The sequence below is a fragment of the Schistosoma haematobium genome, chromosome 1, assembly GCF_000699445.3.
Source record: "Schistosoma haematobium chromosome 1, whole genome shotgun sequence".
In the NCBI taxonomy this organism is placed as follows: Eukaryota; Metazoa; Platyhelminthes; class Trematoda; order Strigeidida; family Schistosomatidae; genus Schistosoma; species Schistosoma haematobium.
The window spans coordinates 82,586,859-82,609,020 of NC_067196.1; the positions used below are offsets into that span (position 1 = coordinate 82,586,859).

General features: G+C 32.6%; 1 protein-coding gene across 1 annotated transcript; it reads right to left on the bottom strand.

Annotated features, from left to right (window-relative positions):
• Window positions 1-10,024: 10,024 nt before the first annotated feature.
• Window positions 10,025-21,541, bottom strand: MS3_00002274 (uncharacterized protein). The gene is made up of 7 exons (XM_051209845.1): window positions 21,504-21,541; window positions 21,309-21,463; window positions 17,843-17,949; window positions 16,667-16,765; window positions 14,890-15,115; window positions 13,009-13,147; window positions 10,025-10,969 (listed from the first exon to the last, which is right to left on the bottom strand). The coding sequence occupies exons 2-7, from the start codon at window positions 21,386-21,388 to the stop codon at window positions 10,739-10,741; spliced, it is 882 nt and encodes a 293-aa protein (XP_051075317.1). The 5' UTR covers window positions 21,389-21,463; window positions 21,504-21,541; the 3' UTR covers window positions 10,025-10,738.
• Window positions 21,542-22,162: the final 621 nt, after the last annotated feature.

Consider the following 22,162-nt stretch of genomic DNA (forward strand, 5'->3'; position numbering starts at 1 on the left):
TATTATTTACATCACAGCCATTCTTTAATGAAGAACTAAGGATAGTGTCTTCAATAGTAACAATCTAATAAGAACAAATCTACTGAATTGATGAATGTTTGCTTAGAAATTATTTACTTACGCCTGTTACTACTAATGGAACATCGGCCGCCGACCAGCATTCTCCAACACACTCTGTCATGGGCCTTCCTTTCCAGTTACATCAAATCCTTGTTCATTCTTCTCATATCTATCTCCATTTCCCGGCGTAGTGTGTTCTTTGGTATTCCTCTTCTCCTGCTTTGGCCTTCAAGATTCCATGTGAGGGCTTGCCTTGTCACACAGTTGGTTGCTTTCCTCAATGTGTGTCTTATCCACTTTCATGGATTCTTCCTGATTTCTTCCTTCACTGGGATCTAGTTTGTTCTCTCCCACAGTAGGTTGTTGCTTATAGTGTCTGACCAACGGATCCGAAGTATACTAAGAAATTACTTTGAAATTATTAAAGTTTAATGTATATTTTTATAAATATTTTGTACATTTAAAACGTAATTGGAACCAAATTTGAGCGTAATTAGATTTATGTGTTAATGAATTGTTTTTATATTATAAATGATTTCATTCCTTTTCGTTTTGTGATGAACAAAATCTCTTATGTATAATCTTTACACTTTGTGCTAAACCATATATTTTATCTAGGCTGTTTATTGTATTTACAGCATATAAGTTCTTTACCATCACTCTACTATGTATTTATAATAGATGTAATCTTAGTGAATACTTTTATTATATATGATCAGTCTATGCTTTGTTCAATTAAGTTATAATTAAATACTACCTACTGGAAACTATCACTTTATGGAAATAGACATTAAGATTCCAACGTGTTTGATGTTTGCACATACTGTTTTTAGGAAGCTATTTGGTTTTAGATGCATAATTCATTCGTTTTATCGCGTAAAACTTTAGGTTTCTGTTAATCGTTACCCACTTTTATTGAAATCAATAAGTACACTTTACCTGTATTATATATTTGATAATAAGTATTCTATTAGGTATTATTCTTGAGTGTTGCTTATGAATGATAGACGTGAATTCCAGTTCTTGTTATTTATTTCTAGTCGTCCATAAATTAGGCATTCGAAGACAGTCTGTGTTTCTTTGAATTTTATGAAATATCGTAGGGTAATATTTAATCCCAGTGTATATACATTCAACACAAAATAGAGTACTAGTGTAGTGAACGAACATTCAGATGGGGGAAGACCAATTTGTTGTTATCGTGATTGCTTTAAGTTTCCTCCTCTCTTCTCTTCAATTCAATCCTCTCAACCTTCTGATCGTACATTCCGCTTCCAACCGGTGTTACATACTATTTATATCTGCAAACACAAGTAGTATAGATGACACGAGTACTAAAGTCTCTTAGTTTGAATAATCTTGAAACCATAGTAGAAAAACACAAATTACAAACAGATTATTTGATTGGTACTAATCTTTTGACTTCCCAAATAAAAAAACTGATGTATTTTGCAAATTGATTACAAGAAGAACTAACGGTTGCACTTTTTGTAAATATAGTCAGTTATTAAATGGATTTAACGTGTTTGCATGTTAGGTAATAAACAGCAATTAATTAATAGCTACCATGATATTTACTGTCGAATTCAAACTTAATTATAACTTGAATTATGTGAAAGTTTGTACCTGGAATAGAATGATACGAAAAATAGTTATGTTCCTTCAATCTGTTACAATCTAGTTTCGTTAATGTTAGGACAAAAAATCATGGTATTTAATAATGTTGTATGCATGATGTGGCATTTAAGCTAACCGATCAATCAAGTTGTGAATATATATATATATATATATATATATATATATATATATATATATATATATATATATATATATATATATATATATATAGTTTATAACACCTAATTATATAAATGAGATCATACCTAGTTATTTAAAACAAATGAAGATCCTCTGAACACTCAGGTCTATACCATTTCCAAATGAGAGTTAATCTTACTGGAAGTTTTCATAGACCATTTAAACTATGGACCAAATATATTACTTAAATAATTTAAGTAGTGCAATGAGATAATAATTTTTAATGGATGTGTGTGTATGGTGTACTGGCTCTAAACATCGTCAAAAATGTTAAACGTTAATAACCAGGAATCTAAAAATAAAAATTGATAATGAGGATATATATATATGTATATATAGTTCTCGCTTATGATTCTTGAATGGTCACATCTTTTTGATTAAAAGTTTACTAATAAGACACTTCAGTAAGTAACTGCGATGAAATTAATTTATTTGGATGAACTGAATGTTTTACACCAACTAAGAATACAACATTACTAATGAGAATCGGAAACTTTTGAAAGAATCGCAAAATAATTTCCTGTAAACAACTACTCCTTATGTCTAGACATTGTTTTCTTTTGACAAATATATTATCCTTTCTGTTTTAACCCACAATTCACATTTGCGTTTGTCTTTTATTTCAGTTTATATGTATATATATAACGAGGAATGTAAACATTAATAACTTACCATTTAACTTCAGTTGTTCTTAACAAATAAGTATCATAATCTGGTTAGCGTTCTTGTTAGGGAATTCGTTTCCTACGGGATGGGGTCGCTAACCCCATGTACAACCCTTCTACTTTATCCGGGTTTGGGACCAGCAGTAGCTCCAGAGGGGCTCCACGCGGAGTAATTGTAATCATTTGATTATATTAAAAAAAGTTTATTGTACAAATACTTAATTGTTGAGTATATATTTGGTCAGATAGTCATAGAATCTATCACAGAACAAGTGAGGTTTACTTCATTAAATGTACTTGTACATTGCTTCTGAATGTAGTTAAGTGTGGATTTAAATACTGTCATACTTGAAGGGATTTCATAAACATTATCATTCCACATTTACGTTCAATCTCACTATAGTTTACCATAGCATAATAATGTATTCATTAAGTTCGTTTGAATTATATCATATAAATTTGGATGAAATATTAAATATTAATTTTTAAAGATTTCCATCACTGTCCGATATCATTTGAACTACTGTTTGGAATTTGAAACAATTACATGGTTAGTTTGTGCAATTATCTAATTTTATACTAACAAAAAGGAGAAATCCTACAAATAATCACCAATGTATTCGAGAATCCGTCACTTTTTTTTAGATAGATAGCAATAATAAATGGAGAATTCTCATTCAAAAACTTTCAGTATGATCATTTTTAGAAGTAACCTGTATTCAAAATATCTTACTAATTTAAAGTTATTGAGTTATAGTTGGAGTAGATCATAGATTGCCATTCAGAGTATTGGATAGATAGCTATTTTACCCAAGTTTGAGCTAACTGATGATAACAAATGATGGTCGAGCAATATCAAAAAGAGGGGAGTTGAAAATATAAAACATCGGAATTCGAAACCGTGGTGCAAATAATAAATAGTGATACGTCGGGAGATCTAAAGATTCCTAGTTCAATTCCTTGATAGGTTTTGGATATGGATTATTCAGTGAAAAGTAATTACAGAAAAAACGATTTAGTTTATGTTAAGCAAATTATGTGATTTCAAATGATACTGTGATGTGTGCTACTTATATTGGTATAAGTAGTATATGTCGCGAGTTAAAACGTAATATCTGGCAGCAGAAGATGAGTTGAAGATCAAGAAAGGAAGAGCGAGAGCACAATGGAATTTGTAAGAAAACGCATGTACAATGGAATGGGAGACAATGCATTAGTGTTTGCAACGGAAACAGTTCAGTTTGATATGATGCGTTGATATTTTGCAAATTGACGATTGACTTTATGGTATTCAGATTTTATTGAGATAGTCTGTAATTATTGGGCTAAATACATTCAATTGCCCCAACTCACGTTCTTGTGCACTACAATACTTCTCAGTAATATGCACAAACTGTAAGTATTCTAATGAACAAAACAATCTATAATCCTGAATTTATTAATTCCAGTTGTCTATAAATATCACTCACGAAATGGTTTTAAGTATTAACAGAAAGCTGATATCCAATAGTCAGATTTCTTCAAAACCCTCAATTATCTTATCAAAACTGTTTGTTAATCAAAACTGGTTTCATTGAGTATTATAATATTAAATTATTTATATTGAATGATGAAATTATTTATTTATTCGGGAGGAAAAGGTTATCAACATCAATAAAAAATAACCATACATGATTCATTTTGTATTATAAAAATCCTAACTTTTTCAGAGAATTAATTACATTTTGAACCCTGGTTCAATAGTCTACAGGTTCTGGGTTCGAGTCTCCAACACAGAATTGTGGAAAAGCACTGCTGAGGAGTCCCATACCAGGATAAGATGACTGTCCAGTGCCTCCGTGTTTTCACTGGCGGTTTAACATTGATCGGTTAATGATTTCAATCTTCACAATCCTACGCTGATAATCAATCACATTTATTTTCATAATTTGTATATAACCTTAAAATCCGTTGTTATTATTTTCGCTCTAACTTTATCAGTAATATCAAAATCCTTTCTTGTCCTGATCATAAATCATCCTTTATGATCCGGGCATCAAGACTTTAGGTGCTCAGTGAATGAGTCAAAGTTTACAATTTGTACTGCGCAGTTAAATGACTAATTTGACCAGAAAAATATAATGTATTCGCCTTAAACATTTCGAGTAGTAAACGTTTTTCAAGATACTTACATATGATAACTAACGAATAGCAATTAAATAAAAGGTCAAATAAGTAAAACTTGGTAACTGAAAATACAAGAGCGAGAAAAAATGTAGGATAATATGAGAAGGATAGGAAGTTATAGGGTCAGTGAAATGTTACTGGGCCCTAACCAAGTCATCTTGCTGCCAGGTCACTGAATATCGAACACTACCAATCCTCATTAAGATCAAGGACAACCAACGCTCACCAATCAAATACACGCCATGGCTAGGCGCATATGGCAGTGACAGCAGACTGTTCCTTATATCTTTTCTTACTACATACACTTCTGTAATAACGTTGTTTTTTCTGTATGGTCATCAAAGTAACTATAGTATCTGAATTTGACGAAAGGGTAATCCACGTCAGGTGTTAACCGAGAGCTACGACTTTGGAGTAGGCTGAGATGACGCCATTCCCGTAGCTCCTCGTTCATCTATTTATATCGGCTACATTGATGATCTGCAAAGTTAACTCGTCACCGTATATATTGGAATAAATTACTGATTAGTAGGATAGATTCAAGGTTAAAGTAATTTGTTTTTGTACACATAATGGGTAATGTTAGGAAACAGCAATGGTCGTACTAGGTAAACATCAGTTACTCGTCTTGGTTAATGATAAGGATCTGTTTTATTTATTGACTTCCGTTTGATAAATAATGTAAAATCATTAGCCGCAGTGCAACTTTCGTTTGTCTAATTCCAATGTATGGAGTACATAGGCCTGAGTTGTATGCATACTATATAAAAAGTAGAGTATGTGTGTTACTTCCAGGGATATCGTTTTTCTGAGAATAAATCGATCTTAAAATAGTCTAAAGTGTCATACTACAAAAATTATATTCGAAATAATCTCAGCGGTTAAAGTTCATATGACTCCCATGTTTCGTTCAGCGATCTTGCCCGGACTTCTTTAGGCTAATAATGTCTTCATAGTGTTTTATATTGCTGAGAGCCCTGTTCCCTATCAGACTATTAGATCAAATATTGATGAATATTCATAGAAAATAACTTATAGTGCTTCATTATTACTTAAAATGTAAGAGGCAAAGTTATGTGACAAGAATTAGTTCGACTGGGGGAAATTACATGTTATCATAGTTGCTATTCAAGTGATAAGCAATTACTTTAAGCATTTGGTCAGTATTAAAAGGCCAATCTCTGTCGTCACATTTTCTCACGTTTAAAATGGTAGGATATTGATTTCTATGCATCATGAAAATACATTCCTTTAAAAATGAAATTGAATCAGGCAAAAACTATAATCGAAGCATTCCATTATCTTATAATGAGATATCCAACAGACTAACGTTATAACAGCCCATAAACTAATGTGTCACCATTTAAACTAATAGTAACCTAACTTTTAGATAAGTAGTTACTAAACAAACTACGGATTATTGATTTAATATCGTCTGACATGGCATGATTACTTTTTTATGACCTGATCCTATTTCTATATATAGGGACCAGTTTAGCTGGATAGACTGAATTCAAATAAACTATGCTTATAATGCTTGTAATTTATTTTATCCATTTGAACACATAATAAAGGGTACTGAATACATATGCGCCACACAAGTCACTTGATTTGTATGTGGGTTATGATACTGTCCGAGCACCCAAACCGGAGCAGGTGGTTTTCTCTGGGTACATCCGCTATATCCACCAACCTGGTTAGAGCGCCATGCATTCGCCTTACGTCGTCTCAATTTCGTAAACAACACCCGTGATGCCAGAGGGCAATGAGTAGGACTTCCCTGGAAGTGGCTGTATAAGCGTGGCCATGTGGAAGCATTTAGAGAGGGAGAGCTAACTCTCCCCACCCTCAGACGTACGAGGGCAATGGGGGGCCAATATCAAGGCAGTTTGTACAGTGTGTCCAAATGCTAACAAGAGACTAACCAGTCGCAGTCAATGGGAAGATTTAAACAAACTATACAAAAATGAATTATAACTTCACCCCATCGCACAAACTGAGGAGAACGGCACTGGGTTCGAGTCCGGCAGTCATCATCAACTCTAGGACTCAGGTACATCCAGCTGACGAATCTCAAATAGGATGAAACGTGAGTTCTGGATTCAACTGTCAGCCATTTTCGATCTCTGCTTATTTACAGAGAGATTCTGTCAACAATTCAAATTCAACTATTCACACCCTGAAAAATCTTTTTTTCTCACCAATGCTTATACCTATTTATGACATTTTATTACCGAAATTACTATGCATAAAACAACTGGAAATGAAACTTAGATTCATGATAAGATAAGTTGATACGCTTCTTTTATTTTATTCACAATATGCAATGAAAAAATTGATTGTAGTATACAGATAGTTTGTAAAATATGCATTTTAAGTTAGATTGTTTCATTAAAATTGTAAATGTTACCCATTACAATTTGATTTGGTTGATTTTTGAAATTAGTACATTAAAACAATTTAGTAATATAGTAAATTTTCTATTCTAATTCTTTATTCCTATTGTAAAATGTAATTAAAATACAATGACACATATGAAATATTATTGAAAACAAAATCTAGGAAAGTTTTCTAGGGAATTCAATTCAATTTTCATAGTATAAATGATTCATTTCCGTATTAGTATACACCATTATGTATAATGATTTCATTTTATATTTAATTTTAATGTATTGCGAATAGATATACAATTTTTAGTCTCTAAAGTTAGATTAGCGTTGAATAATTATAACATACATCATTTGTGTTAATTATTGGATTTAGTGACAAATTATTCAGATTACATTTAATGATGTTACCGAAAATCTAATTATATACATCCATACATACATACACATATACATACTTACTTACTTACTTACTTACTTACTTACTTACTTACTTACTTACTTACTTACTTACTTACTTACTTACTTACTTACTTACTTACTTACTTACTTACTTACTACTTACTTACCACTTACTTCACTTCACTTACTTACTTCACTCACTCACTCACTTACTACTTCACTCACTTCACTCACTACACTTCACTTCACTTCACTCACTCACTCACTCACTACTCACTCACTCACTTCACTCACTTACTCACTCACTCACTCACTCACTTACTTCACTCACTTTCACTTCACTCACTTACTTACTTCACTTCACTCACTTACTTACTTACTCACTTACTTACTTCACTTCACTTACTCACTTACTTACTCACTTACTTACTACTTACTTACTTACTTACTTCACTTACTTCACTTACTCTACTTCACTTACTTACTTACTTACTTACTCACTTACTTACTTACTTACTTACTTTACTTACTTACTTACTTACTTACTTACTTACTTACTTACTTACTTACTTACTTACTTACTTACTTTATCCTACCCATCATGTCTGCAGCTTATTTTTATCTGACTATAAACATCAAGTCACTCTTTATTAAAACAAGTCGGCTTACTCTCCTTCTCCGTTCCGTTTCCTATTCTAGAAGTCTGTTTAGACAAAAGAATACTTGAAATTAATCCCACCGTCGCATCTCGTATTCGGCTTCTTAATATCGCCGTCACATAAACTGGGTTAGTTTAGGTAATATATGGAGTTAAATGGAAGATTTATGTCCGTAGCATATTCGTATGATCTTATTGGAGTCAGATCACGGCACCGCAAAAGTGGTGAGCCCGACATAGTACTAGCAACTACAGTATACAGTGAAAACAATTTTACGAAATGAAATTTTTCATTTTATCCCGTCATATCAGAAACGCACTATTTAAAACCTTCAATTGATTTTATTCATGATTTGACTGCCTTTGAATGTCAATTGGAAAAATAAGTTTTCTTTTAGGTTTGGGAACTATCATACTGCCGGGTTCAGCTGCACATTTCTTCATGAGTGTCCAAGGGTTCCCATTATCTTAAAGACAAATGTCTTTCATCGTACACTATTCCCCTAACTTTTCTAGTGTGTATAAATTCCTGACTTGTTAGTAGAATGATCCGAACAACCCAAATTCATAACTCATTAGGTAAACGTATGACAGGTCTGTTTCTGAAGTATGTACTTCTGACAAGTTACGTCATTACTTCGAAACTCATAGAAATCTAGAAAATGGAACTTCTCTTTCATTGTGGTTCAATCGTGAATTTGATAATAGAATCAAAGCTTTTGAGAATCATATTTGGATTATTACTTACTTACTTACGCTTGTTACTCACAATGGAGCATAGGCCGCCAACCAGCATTCTCCAACACACTCTGTCATGGGCCTTCCTTTCCAGTTACATCAAATCCTTGTTCATTCTTCTCATATCTATCTCCATTTCCCGGCGTAGTGTGTTCTTTGGTATTCCTCTTCTCCTGCTTTGGCCTTCAAGATTCCATGTGAGGGCTTGCCATGTGACGCAGTTGGTTGCTTTCCTCAATGTGTGTCTTATCCACTTCCAGCGCTTCTTCCTGATTTCTTCCTCCACTGTGATCTAGTTTGTTCTCTTTCACAGCAGGTTGTTGCTGATAGTGTCTGGTCAACGGATCCAAAGTATTTTGTGTAGACAACTGTTAATAAACACTCGTATCTTCTTGAAGATGGCTTTCGTAGTAGAACTGCCTTGACATTTGTATTTAAAATTCCGACATTGGTGTTGGTTGATAGTTGTTTTGTGTTCCAGATGTTCTTCAGTCGTAGATATGCTTCTCTTGCTTTGCCAAACAGCGCCTTCATATTTGCATCAGATCCACGCTGTTCATCAATGATGCTGCCTAAATATGTAGATGTTTTTTTTACCTTCCACATCCACCCTGGTTGTCTTCTGAATCTGTCGTTGTGTCTGCGATAGAAGGGCCAGATCATCTGCGAAGTCTAGGTCGTCCATCTGCATCCTAGATGTCCACTGTATTCCGTGCTTCCCTTCAGATGTTGACGTCTTCATGATCCAGTCGATCACCAGGAGAACGAGAAGGGGTGAGAGTAAGCAACCTTGCTTGACACCGGTCTTCACTTCAAACTACTTTGTCAACTGTCCTCCATGCACGATTTTGCAGTGTAATCCATCATAGGAATTCCGTATGATATTGACTATCTTCTGAGGCACGCCGTAGTGTCCAACTTGCGTCCCAAGCACCTCCAGGTTGTATCTCCTCATTTCTGCAGCAATTCAGAAGACTCTCCCGGTCTCCAACATTGTACGAGTATTCCACGTACCTAAATAAATGGTTGCTCTGGTTGTCAGAAGGGGCATCGGCCTCGTGACTTCTAAATGAAGACCTTCTGACTTCCAGGGTAGAGTTTATAAGGTTTTAATAATTTATTCTGGTTAGTGTTTTTTCAGCGAGTTAGTTTTCTACGAGATGGGGTTGCTAACCCTTTGCCCAACCCTCCTCCTTTATCCGAGCTTGGGAGTTATATTTGGATTACTCATATCATTAAATAAAACAAAAGAACAGTAGTATTGCAATCTTCTTTGTATATATCAAACTCTAGGAAATGGACCAGCTAGACTTGTAAACACTATTTCATGTTAAATACGACACGTGTTATTTACAATATTCTCATTTCACTGCTTCAGATCACTCGATGTTTGATCATTAGGTAACCAGTCAATGATATTTTGTCACTTCAGTATGTTTTTATTAATCTTGATATAAATGTGTCTGAAGGTTTTATTCACTTTTATACTATTCAGTTCTGATAAGATAACGCATGCGAAACCACGAAAAATCGAAACAAATGTTAATCTTTCGTTAGAGTTTTGTACACTCAGTTAGATAGTTTAGTTACGTGAGCATAAAAATAATACGATTCATCTAAAATTCTCTTCCTTACTTCGATATATTCTGAACCATCTTAAAAGTGTTACTCTTACTGAAAGTTTTTCGATTTTTACTTATTTTGTAATACAATAAAAAGTAAGGGAATTTCAACAAAATTATATATTTTCGGAATATTAATCTATCAAACGGCATATTAAACTTAAGTTCGCTATTGCTTTTAAGGTCAGTGGAAACAAATGTTTATTCAGATACATATATTGTTTACCCCATATAACATGTACCCATTTCAGAGGGAGATAATTCATGACATGTTATACGTACTTTACATCCAGCGACATTCACGTCAAATACAGATGTAGGATGTAGTGCAAAAGCAACCGTATAAACAGCAATATCGAATTCTGGTGATGATCCAACAAAAACACTTCCAATTGGCTTTTTATATTTATTTTCATTGACATATGTTACAGTGATAAGTTGATCTTTACAAAACTGTAATAAAAATTGAATACAAAATATTAGCTACATCGTTAAAAATTACGCAATTAAAATCATCTAAATTACATGAATGTTTTGCATTTAGAGCAATATTTTTTCCAGTAGTCAAATATAACTTGAGTTTGTAAGTTTTGTACACTAAACCAATTACTCTGGAAGAGATGGATACTTTCACGTATTTGGATAGTATCATCGATGAACAAGGAGGATCCGATACAGATATGAAGGTGAGGATTGACGAAGCAAGAACAACATTTATACGGTGGAACAATATATGGAACTCAAAATAACTGTCAACCAATATCAATGTCACAATCTTCAATACGAATGTCAACACAGTTTAACCGTATGGAGCGAAGACTTCGAGAACTATAATGATCATTATCACAAAGGTACAAGTATTTCCAAACAATTGTTTACGTAAGATACTTAATGTTTGGTGGTCGGATACCATCGCCAACAGCCTACTGTGGGAGAGAACAAACCAGGTTCCAACTGAAGAGGAACTTAGGAAAAGACGTTTGAAGACATACATTACGGAAATCAACAAACTGCATCACGAAGCAAGCACAAACTTGGAATAGTGAAGGGAAATGGAAAAGAGGAGGACTAAATAACACACTGCGTTGAGAATTGGAAGCGTGAATGAAAAGAATAAATAGCAACTGGGAACATGTGTAAAGCATTGTATAGGTGATTTAATGTAGTGGATTAATATTGAAACACATGCGAACGTTTTCAAAAAATCATTATTACTGTGCTAACTTACCAAATAATTTCAATTTTCACTGTTTTATAGCTTAAATAACACAGCAATTAACTGTCTAAGACATTTTATGACCTTATTAATACCAGCTTAGTAAATAATAAGTATTCCAAGTTTATTATGAATTGATAACTGCTTTCTTAAAGTTTCTATTAAAGAGGTGTTTTGTACGGTTCATAATATTATCCTCAACTAGTCAACCATAAACACCATTGAATATCAGTGAAACCTTATAAAATTCATTTTATTCTTTTCTCATGTTTCATAATAGATAATCTTCGATATTGTATGGTGCTATAAGTACCATTTATATGTAAGATTATTAATAAATACATCCTACATAAAGGTTGAATGGCCGGTAAGAGTAGAGGATATTCGTAGGTTACTAGTATTTGATCTTAGGTGTCTTCGAAACATTTCTTGTATATCTTGGGACCATCGAGTAAGTAACGCAGTTGTTAGGAAACGGGTACTAGGTAAGGATGGCAAATCAATTGATGACGTAGTGAAACTTCATCAGTTGAGATGGCTGGGACACGTGTTACGTATGGCCAACTACCGACTGCCCCGACGTGCGATGTTTTATGGTGTAGGAGTAGGTTGGAAGAAACTACGGACGGCCAAACCAAAACATGGCACAAATCCATGAAGTCACTGACAAGTGGACTGAGTCATGTTGATAGGTGTAGACTGCCTTGTTGGGATCCGCGAGATGATAGCAACCGATGGTTAGAGACCTTGAATGACATGGCTCAAAATCGTTTGCAATAGCGCAGGCGCATCCACTCTTTGTGTTCTCCTAAATTCTAATCTTCTGTATTATTCATGTCCCTTTTTTTCTCTTTCCAAATTTATTTCACTGGATTATACTCCTTGAATAACATCTTCAAACTCTAATCTTTCCGATTACTGCTTATACTCTTATTACCTCTACCACTACGGGATTTGAATCGACCACTGCATCTGTGCTAATGTGGTGTGGCAACTCGAACTGATGTGCATACGTACGAAGTTCTACGTTGTTGCTGGCTGACTGACTGACATAAAGGTTGAGATATGCGCAAGTAGATGACTATTATGTATACATACATGTATTAGAGCAGCCTTATTGATCTAACAGTAAATACCAGTGGTATACTCCTGCAAATGCAATCATAGTTACATAATACTATACCATTCGGATGATATCAATTCTTTATTAAATCATCATTAGCATAGTAAAATTACTAACTTTATTATCAAACATTAAAAAAAAGAAATTTCTTACTCTTCTAGTCCATCCAAAAAAGTTTAATTGATTTTTCTTTTCTTTTAAATAAAATTGAATCCAATTATGTAATCCAAGTACATCAAGATTTTTATGTTCACCAACGAATACATGTTCAAATGCAGAAGAGTCTTTTGGACTTCATTATTTGATTGATTTATATTTTATATATTTTGTATAGAATGCAAAAGGGAAACCATAAATCACCATAAATAATTATTCATCTCAACTTGTTATCGTAGGTTGATATTAATTGAGTTAAAGGGGAATAACTGCATTCACAGTTAAGTACTTTGAACATACTGAAGAATTTTACCTCACATTGGTTTACTTTTGATATATTCTATAGGATCTAACAGTTGATATGTTGTACTTATATTTTATCAATATGTTTATGATTATTAATCAACCTTAAATAGTTATGTGAAGGATCATGAAGTATTCTCTTCTTAATTTTAACACAAGCTCAGTATTGTAGTGAATGAGAACACAGGCTGGGACAACCAAATCTATTTTATACACAATTACAAAATGTCTTAATCGAATCTGAGAACTACATAGTAAATACTTTGTTTGCAAAATGTCAATCAATTGTCTCAGACTTGATTGTTTCTTTGTTTCCACACCATTTATTCTATCTTCTCGTTCTCTTCTCTTCGCTCTTTTTAACCTTCTGTCACCAAGCATTTCCCATCCGACTGTGATACATACTACTTATATGTGGCCATACTATTAGAACACACCACAGTTTAATTCAAAATTAAAATGTTTAGATTATATTGTACGGGCTATGCTTTGGCTTCAAGTGAAATAAAAAATTTGATAACTATTTCTCAATGAATCCACATGCATATAAACCGCTAATTTACTTCGAACTAAGTTATCCAATTTCTTAGGAGTGTAGGGTCAGTGAAATGTCACTGAGCCATAGCCAAATCATCCGGCAGTTGGATCACTGAATGTCGAACAGATCATCGCTCCCTGCCAAGGTCATGTACAACCAACACACATTAGTTAATCGTATGCCATGGACTGGCCCATGTGGCAGTGGTCTTACTTTCGCTTGTATCTACTTTAACTAATATATTTCTGTAATAACGTCCTTTGTGTTGTACAGTCTTCAAAGCATCTATAGTACCTTGATACGTCAATGGAGGTAGTCCACGTAAGGTGCTGACCACGAGGTGTGACTTCGACGTTAGTTGGTTCGTCATACCATTCACGTCTAACTCGAGTAGGCCTCTACATAGATCATCTACGTTGGTGATCTACAGGAGCTTCCTGTCTAAAAAAGTTTGGACAGACTGTTGTTTTAGATTATAGAATATCTTATCGAAACGAAGAGAATATATTATTATGATAAGCTTTAAATGGTGCGTTAAGTTAATTTCTCCTACATAAAAACTAGCTGAAGAGTATTAGATCATGAAATGAACAACTCTGTAGAATATGGAAAATCTATAAAACTAATATCATCAGAAGGGGTTTTGTGGAGATTTTATCGGCAAAACAGCGTACAAATAGTAAATGGACCTAAGTGAAATTCAATCACCAATGGTTTTGAAGCGCGAATTAGTTACTGATAACAATGTATCTGATAATTAACAATTTCATTAAAAGCTTTCAGTGAAATACTCAATTTGGCAACTATTCATAGTTGCATTTCGTGAACAGATTGAATCTTAAACATAAAAGTCTACTAATATTATATTCTCTTTTTTATTTTTTGGGAAATAAGAGGATTTTACTTAGTATAACAACTCGGAAGACTCATTTTTGAGACCACATTTTACTAAGCTACAACATGTCACATCATATGATCAATCTATCAATATTCTATCGGTCAATATAACAATCGTAGTCAAATCATACTAAACTCACCTTCTACGTTTATATCGCTTGAACCACAAATCCTTTAAGAATTTTCCAAAGTTTGTAATATCTCCTGACAACTTTTGTTTTTCGATAAGGAAATTATAAGTCATTTTCATGACTTCTGTTTTTAGCAATTCATTGATAAAGTCATCTTCCTCCTTCTGTTGTTGTTCTGTGACGATTTCAGTGACACCAACTTGAGGATTGTAGTTATCCAATAATGCAATGAATTCTATAGTATATACATAATTTCAAGTTTAATTTTTTTAGTCATTTTACATCACTAACCTGTTTAAATACTCGTATGACTGATTGAGAAATAATAGAGAATTACAAAAATCTCAAGATGTAAAGATTATGATCGTAAACGTTTCTAGTTTTTTCAGTCTTGGATACCTTAATTTCAGCAGATTATTAGTTATTATTCAAACATTCCAACAAAAGTTCAGTAAATTTAAATCATGCAAAAGAAAATGTTTGTTTAGGTGTTCTTCATATCGACTGACTTTTGTCTGTTATTGTTAGTGATGGTATACAACTATTGAAAATTAAAACTTTTAATATTCTGTTTTTATTGTAAAATTTCATTATTTATAGTTCTTGGAAATGTCCATAGTTCTTGTAAACGTTATGGTATGTTTTTTGAAGCTCATATAGTAGTCAGCCAAATATTGATCATACAGGTTTATGTGTAGGAAATGAAACTGATTATGTATTTGAAATTATTTGATCAGAAAGTTGTATTATTCACTTTACTGGTTTAATCATGTCTACAGCTCATTCTGTTAATTTTCTAAACAAAGTTATCAGTCTTAAACTGATGAATTCAAACAAGTACTTTCCCTCAATCAGTTAATTACGTAATTTAATATTCGTTATAAATTTGCCTCAGACCAAAATAAGTTTATTAGTCCTCACTGAATATTTCATAAACTTGGTAACAGAATTGTTTTCCCACGAATCTCAGTCAACGGTAAATGGATCTATGAGTAAATTATAGGCCTGTTCTTCATTTTAAAGAAGAAATTTTCAGCGCATAGCTTTTTGTCTAAGCTGTCAAACTAATATTATGATTACAAACTTACTGCATAAAGTCTCAGTTGAATTTCATTTTCACTAACAAAAACCCATGATCACCATCTAGGTCAATTCTCCCAGACTATCCACTTTTCATACTTAACACTTAGAAATGATAATCATCCAATCATCAGGTCTTGCTTCTGACTCGATTAACTCATGATTTAAATAAACGTTACCTTATATAATGAAATATATGGTTATGTTCGCCATTCACTACTTTTTATGTAAATCTGACATAAAGAATGTTTGTGTAAATTATCATTGTTGGAGTGATCCAGAAAATTGCTTGCAAAAGACAAGCAAGCATCAGGAAACACTAAGTAGCGTTTCATCCAATCAGCGTTCACTTGAAGTTTTAGCCAAAAATATCAAGGAAGTGAAACGTCACATGCTGAAGATCTGATTGGCTGATTGCTACACTGATACTATGTTTAGTAGCATACCAGAATCTTCGAGCAACCCAAGGACATTTAAAATATTATAAAAACCCTGTATTTTCTGTATTGAAGTGAACCTTGGAGTAAAGTACTTCTCGCATACTCTGCATCTTCTCTCTCGTGTTCAGGTCGCTGTCTAATTCTAGCTTGGGAGTTACAGAATGTCTTAGGAGACGAATATAGCGTTCAATCCGCAAGACTTGTCAATCATTAAGTTGTCAATGAAAAAAATCTACACCTTTCAAATATCATTCTTTGTTACATACTTGCAAAAGTAGGTCTCTTCCCCAATATCTCTTCATTAACAAATTCAAACAATGGTTTAGATGCCAAATCTACAGAATCTATTCCTCTAGCTAGTTTTCCTACAAAAAGAGAAAAAAAGTGGAAATAACTTAATATTTCTTACTTTTTACAAATATTACTAGATGTATAAATCTGAATTATTCACTCAACCAAACTAGAGATTATTTAATATTCATAGTTTTGTCAAAAAAATTTACAAATTTAATATATTAATAGTTGAATTCATGATTCAATTGATGCTAGACCACAATGGAAAACCTGGAAGCACTGGACGGCTGTTTCATCCTAGTATGGGACTCCTCAGCAGCATGCATCCACGATCCCGCTTGGCAAAATTCAGAGGTTTTCAACTTATTATTATAAATTGATTAATATCATCAGTAGCATATATTATATTGTTCTACTAGAAAGTATATCATTTACTATAGGTGATTATAAGTGTAATACATCAACTATGATTGGTACTTATTTCTTCCATTTACATCGGATTATTAAATATAATACCAGATATCAATTTCATATTGGTTGACTTTATGAGAAGATAAATAAGTCAGAATGTGGCAATTACCAACAGAATACATCGCATGAGAGCCACGATACATCAGACTGTCATTTGTTATAAACTATCGTTTATTACATTCCAACCAATAACGAAATCATATCTTGTCTCCATAGATCTGAATGTTTTATGATCAATTATTTATATATAAATTATAAGTAAAATAGCTACCTAATGATTTCTAATTCTCAATACTCGAGTCGTTTTTTTTGTTTTTCGACTGATACACTTAAAAATATAACTGATTTATGGTTCTCAACACGCTGAGAGTGAAAATGATCCCATATATGCTAGCTGTTATCCAAGTATATTATCAGATTATCTGAAATATACTGGGAGATATCTGAAGCATGTAATAAAAATAATGCCATAGAAAGTCATTTCACCCAAATACTTTTCATAATCTTATTTGAATGATTTTTCAAAACATAAAAGTGATCATAGAAATAAAGGTTCATTTTCTCATCAATAGAACATTGAATGAAAGTTTGCATATATGAATTAGTATTTTGTCCTTTACTACTTCTTATTAGCAAAGTGATTAACGGTAAGCATTATGATATTTAAACAAATTTACCTTGTAAATTCAATCGATAATCTTTACCATTTTCAACTGAATTTACATCCGCGTTGTACAAATCAGTGAAAAATCTACTCAATTGTTTATCCTCTTTGACAGAATAACTAAAGTTGAATAAATGAAACGTTCATGAAATAGAGATAAAGTAAATAAGTTGAAAATAAATTAGAATAGTAATAGTGAAGAAACTTTTCTAGAATTTCGTGAATCATAATTTAATAATTAAGATTATGAGTCAATTGAAGCTAGACCACTATGGGAAAGCTGGAAGGACTGGACAGCCGTTTCATCCTATTGTGAGACTCTTTAGTAGGATGAAACGACCGTCCAGTGTTTCCACGTTTTCCATGATGGTCCAGCTTCGATTAACTTATGATTCTTACTATTAAAATTACTATAATATCCACAAAACCTCTTCTGAAATTATAATTTAATTTAAAATTGCATTTATCTAATATTATTTATAAGTTTGAAATAGTTTATAGTCCTTCAGAAACCCAATTGGTGTCATTCAGTGTCTCACATCTGTCAATATTTATTTTACTACAAGAAGCAGCTGACGAGAAACCTCGAAATAATATGAATTCATACTATTCTGCACCAATATTTGTTCTTGCTTTATTTAAATAAAAAAAGTGTTTTTAGAACACGGGGTAATTTACAAACTAGAAAAGGTTGTTACTTTATAAGACAGTTACACTTATACTTCTTAAGAATTCAGTCATAAACGTTAGGTATTTCTATCGATAAAGATTAAACACATTTTTCAATGCTCTTTATATGGTGAAATTTAGTCATCTAATAGAATTCCTTGATTGATAGACCTTAGTATAGTGATTAAAGACTATACTGGTAACCATTTAATAACCCTCTCATCTGTAATATTCATTATTTACTATAATATTATCGTGTAGCAAGGAATTCATTTCTTGGAAATACCAATATTTCTCTAAAACATAAGTACGGGTGAAATGTTTGTTTGAAAATAGTGACATCAGTATGTAAATGGAAATATAAACATAACATAATAGGTAATAAATGATTTACAGATATTTCGACAGTTCTGTCAGCTTTAGAAAATCATAATATAGATTATTTGTATATCGTAAATTTGATCAGGTTATGATAGCATTTATTGGAAGTATAAAGTTTATTATTCACAATGTGAGTTATCTATGTATTACTGCACATAATGAAATACCATCAACAAGTAACAGAAAATGGAAAAAAGCAATTCTATGTCAGAACAATGAATCAATTATGATAATTTACGATTTGTTTATATTCAGTCATGACATAACAGTGTAGTATCCACATTCATTGACATCATTATTGATTACATAGTTAACAAACCATGATGAAATATTTAAAATAAATTGAATTACTTCGGAAATTCATGCAAAATGGGATCTTAAGGGATTAGAGTAGGAATAAACATACTCAGGTTTGTGTACTAATGCCTGTTCACAGATCAAACTTCTTCAGTAAAGATGAAGTATACTGAGCGTGCTACTGAATAACTTTATCAACAAATGAATAAATATCTACTTCCTTGGTGTGGATAGTGTGGAAAAAAAAGTAAATACAAAACTCTGTTTTACATTTAGTCAGTAATAACCATGTACCAATCGTTGTTGTAATATCTACATTATCAATTTCTTATAGTTACTTTATATCTTTTTATTTATTGTTACCCATCTCTACCTAGAGAATGGGACAAAGAGGCAATAAAGCAAACTTTTAACAAAACAACGATAAAATACATCTCTCCTTAAAATTCCATAATGAACTGGTGTATCTTATATCTAAGTGCTATTAAATAAAATTGATTCGTACAAAAATAAAAGCAGATATATACCGAAATTTCGATGTGTTAAGCTCGAAGTAAACGTTTATAATTGAGTATAGTAATACTGAATATACATTTAGTGTAACCTTTGTTTGTTTGTTTTTCTCAGAAACATCCATGTAAATTTATATAATTCAACTGAATAAGGCGCATTTATTATTTTCTATTTAACATAATAATATAGACTTCGCAGATGATCTGGCCCTTCTATCCCAAACGCAACAACAAATGCAGGAGACAACCAGTGTAGCAGCAGCCTCAACAGCAGTAGGTCTCAATATACACAAACGGAAAAGCAGGATTCTCTGATACAACACAGCATGCACCAATCCAATCACAATTGAAGGAGAAGATTTGGAAGATTTAAAAACATTTTCATATCTGGGTAGCATCATTAATGAACACGGTGGATCTGATGCAGATGTGAATGCGTGGATCGGTAAAACAATAGCAGCATATTCACAACTGAAGAACATCTGGGACTCAAAGCAACTGTCAACCAACACCAATATCATAATTTTCAATACAAATGTCAAGACATTTCTACTGTATGGGGCGGAAACCTGGAGAACTATCAAAGCCATCATCCAGACGATACAGGTGTATATTAACAGTTGTCCACGCAAAATACTTCGGATACGTTGGCTGGAGACTATTAGCAACCACCAACCGTAGGAAAGAACAAATCAGATCCCAGAGGAGGAAGAAATTAGGAAGAAGTGCTGGAAGTGGATAGGACACACATTGAGGAAAGCACCCAACTGCGTCACAAGACAAGCCTTCATATGGAATCCTGAAGGCCAAAGGAAAAGAGGAAGACCAAAGAACACATTACGCCGAGAAATGGAGATAGACATGAGAAAAATGAAGAAGAATTGGATGGAACTAGAAAAGAAGGCTCAGGAGAGAGTGTGTTGGAGAATGTTGGTCGGTGGCCTATGCTCCATTGGGAGTAACAGGCGTAAGTAAGTATGTAACATAATAATAATAACAGATAAGAAGGATTGAATTCACTTGGTGTTGTTTGTTTGTATGTTGCCATTGTTATTTAGGACTAAAACTGATCAATCTCTTGTTGGCATATGTGCATCCTGCGGAGATTACCTCGATATTACCTTAAGTCACAAGCTATATAGGCAAAGATGAATAGTGGCTAACAGTGGAATCCAGGAGGCGTGTTTCGTCCTATTTGTGACTCGTCAGCTAGATGTGAACTTCAACTCTTGGATGCAATTACATCCACCTGATGAGTCTCAAATGGGACGAAATGCGCGTCTTGGTTTCCACTGTTAGCCACTATCCATCTTTGTCGATAAGGATTATTTAGTCTTATACAATTTGAAAACTAGATAAAATTCAAATTTATAAATCATCATGATGAAAAATCAAAACCAATAATGAAGTTTCAATCCAATCTATTGAGATAATCATGGTTTTCAATGAACTAATCGAATTAAGAAAGTTCAACATTATACAGTGAACTCTTTGTTAAATGTTTTACCCTTGTCAATTTACATACAATTCAAATGAATTTGATTTTTAAAAGTAATAAAACAAACAATTTGTATGGTACCCATTTAAAAACAAAGAAAAGAACTAATACACATCACTTACTAACATGATACAAATTGCACAATATTGAAATATACAAAAATATTGAACATTTCAGTATTACTGATGCTACAAATTTTCATTAGTTTCGAACGGTTTAATTATTTTCTTCCATATTTATATGTATTACTTAATAAGATACTTCCGGTAATATTTAACTTATTATGAAAGTAATGACTCTATTGGATAATAACATACCATCATTATTTAATTGTGTATATGTATGTCAATGGGAAAGTCAATGTAAAACTATGTACAATATCTATGTTAAGTAAATCCTATAGTTCAGTATCAACTATATTTATAAAATTAAATATGATTATAGAATAATAATTACTTGGTCAAATTGTTGTACTGACATGTTTTAGGTTTCGATACAAGGACATTAATATCTAGTTCTGATCATGAAAAATTATACACAAAAACGGATAAAATTTCGGAAATACTACATGTCCATATCCTCGTTTTTTGTGTTTCGAGTTATACTACTTATTATTATTCAGTAGTCAAATAATGAGTTAATTGAAGCTTGACCATCAAGGAAAATCTGGAAGCATTGGACGACTGATTCATCCTAGTTGCTTTGCTAACAATTTCTACGCGTGTGCTGTTGCTGTATGTCGTGTAATACTATAAAATATTTACATATATTTATAACATTTACTGCATTTATCATTATAATTACTTTCTCTCAATCCCTTATATCAGTTATCATCAATTTCGTGGTCATTGAATCTTTATTTAAGTGCAATGGTTTCCATATTTTTCTTCTGGTTAACATTTTGCTCGTTGGTAAAGGGCTATCAAGATTAGACACAGTTATCAGCTGTCACTTGCACTATCGTATGTCATAATTA

Coding starts and splice junctions, on each gene's coding strand:
- MS3_00002274 (XM_051209845.1), bottom strand. CDS start 21,388: ATGAAAATTTGTAGCATCAGTAATACTGAAATGTTCAATATTTTTGTA. Junction 16,766..17,842: donor TTATCGATTGAATTTACAAG/GTAAATTTGTTT, acceptor CTCTTTTTGTAG/GAAAACTAGCTAGAGGAATA. Junction 15,116..16,666: donor GAAGAGACCTACTTTTGCAA/GTATGTAACAAA, acceptor TATATACTATAG/AATTCATTGCATTATTGGAT.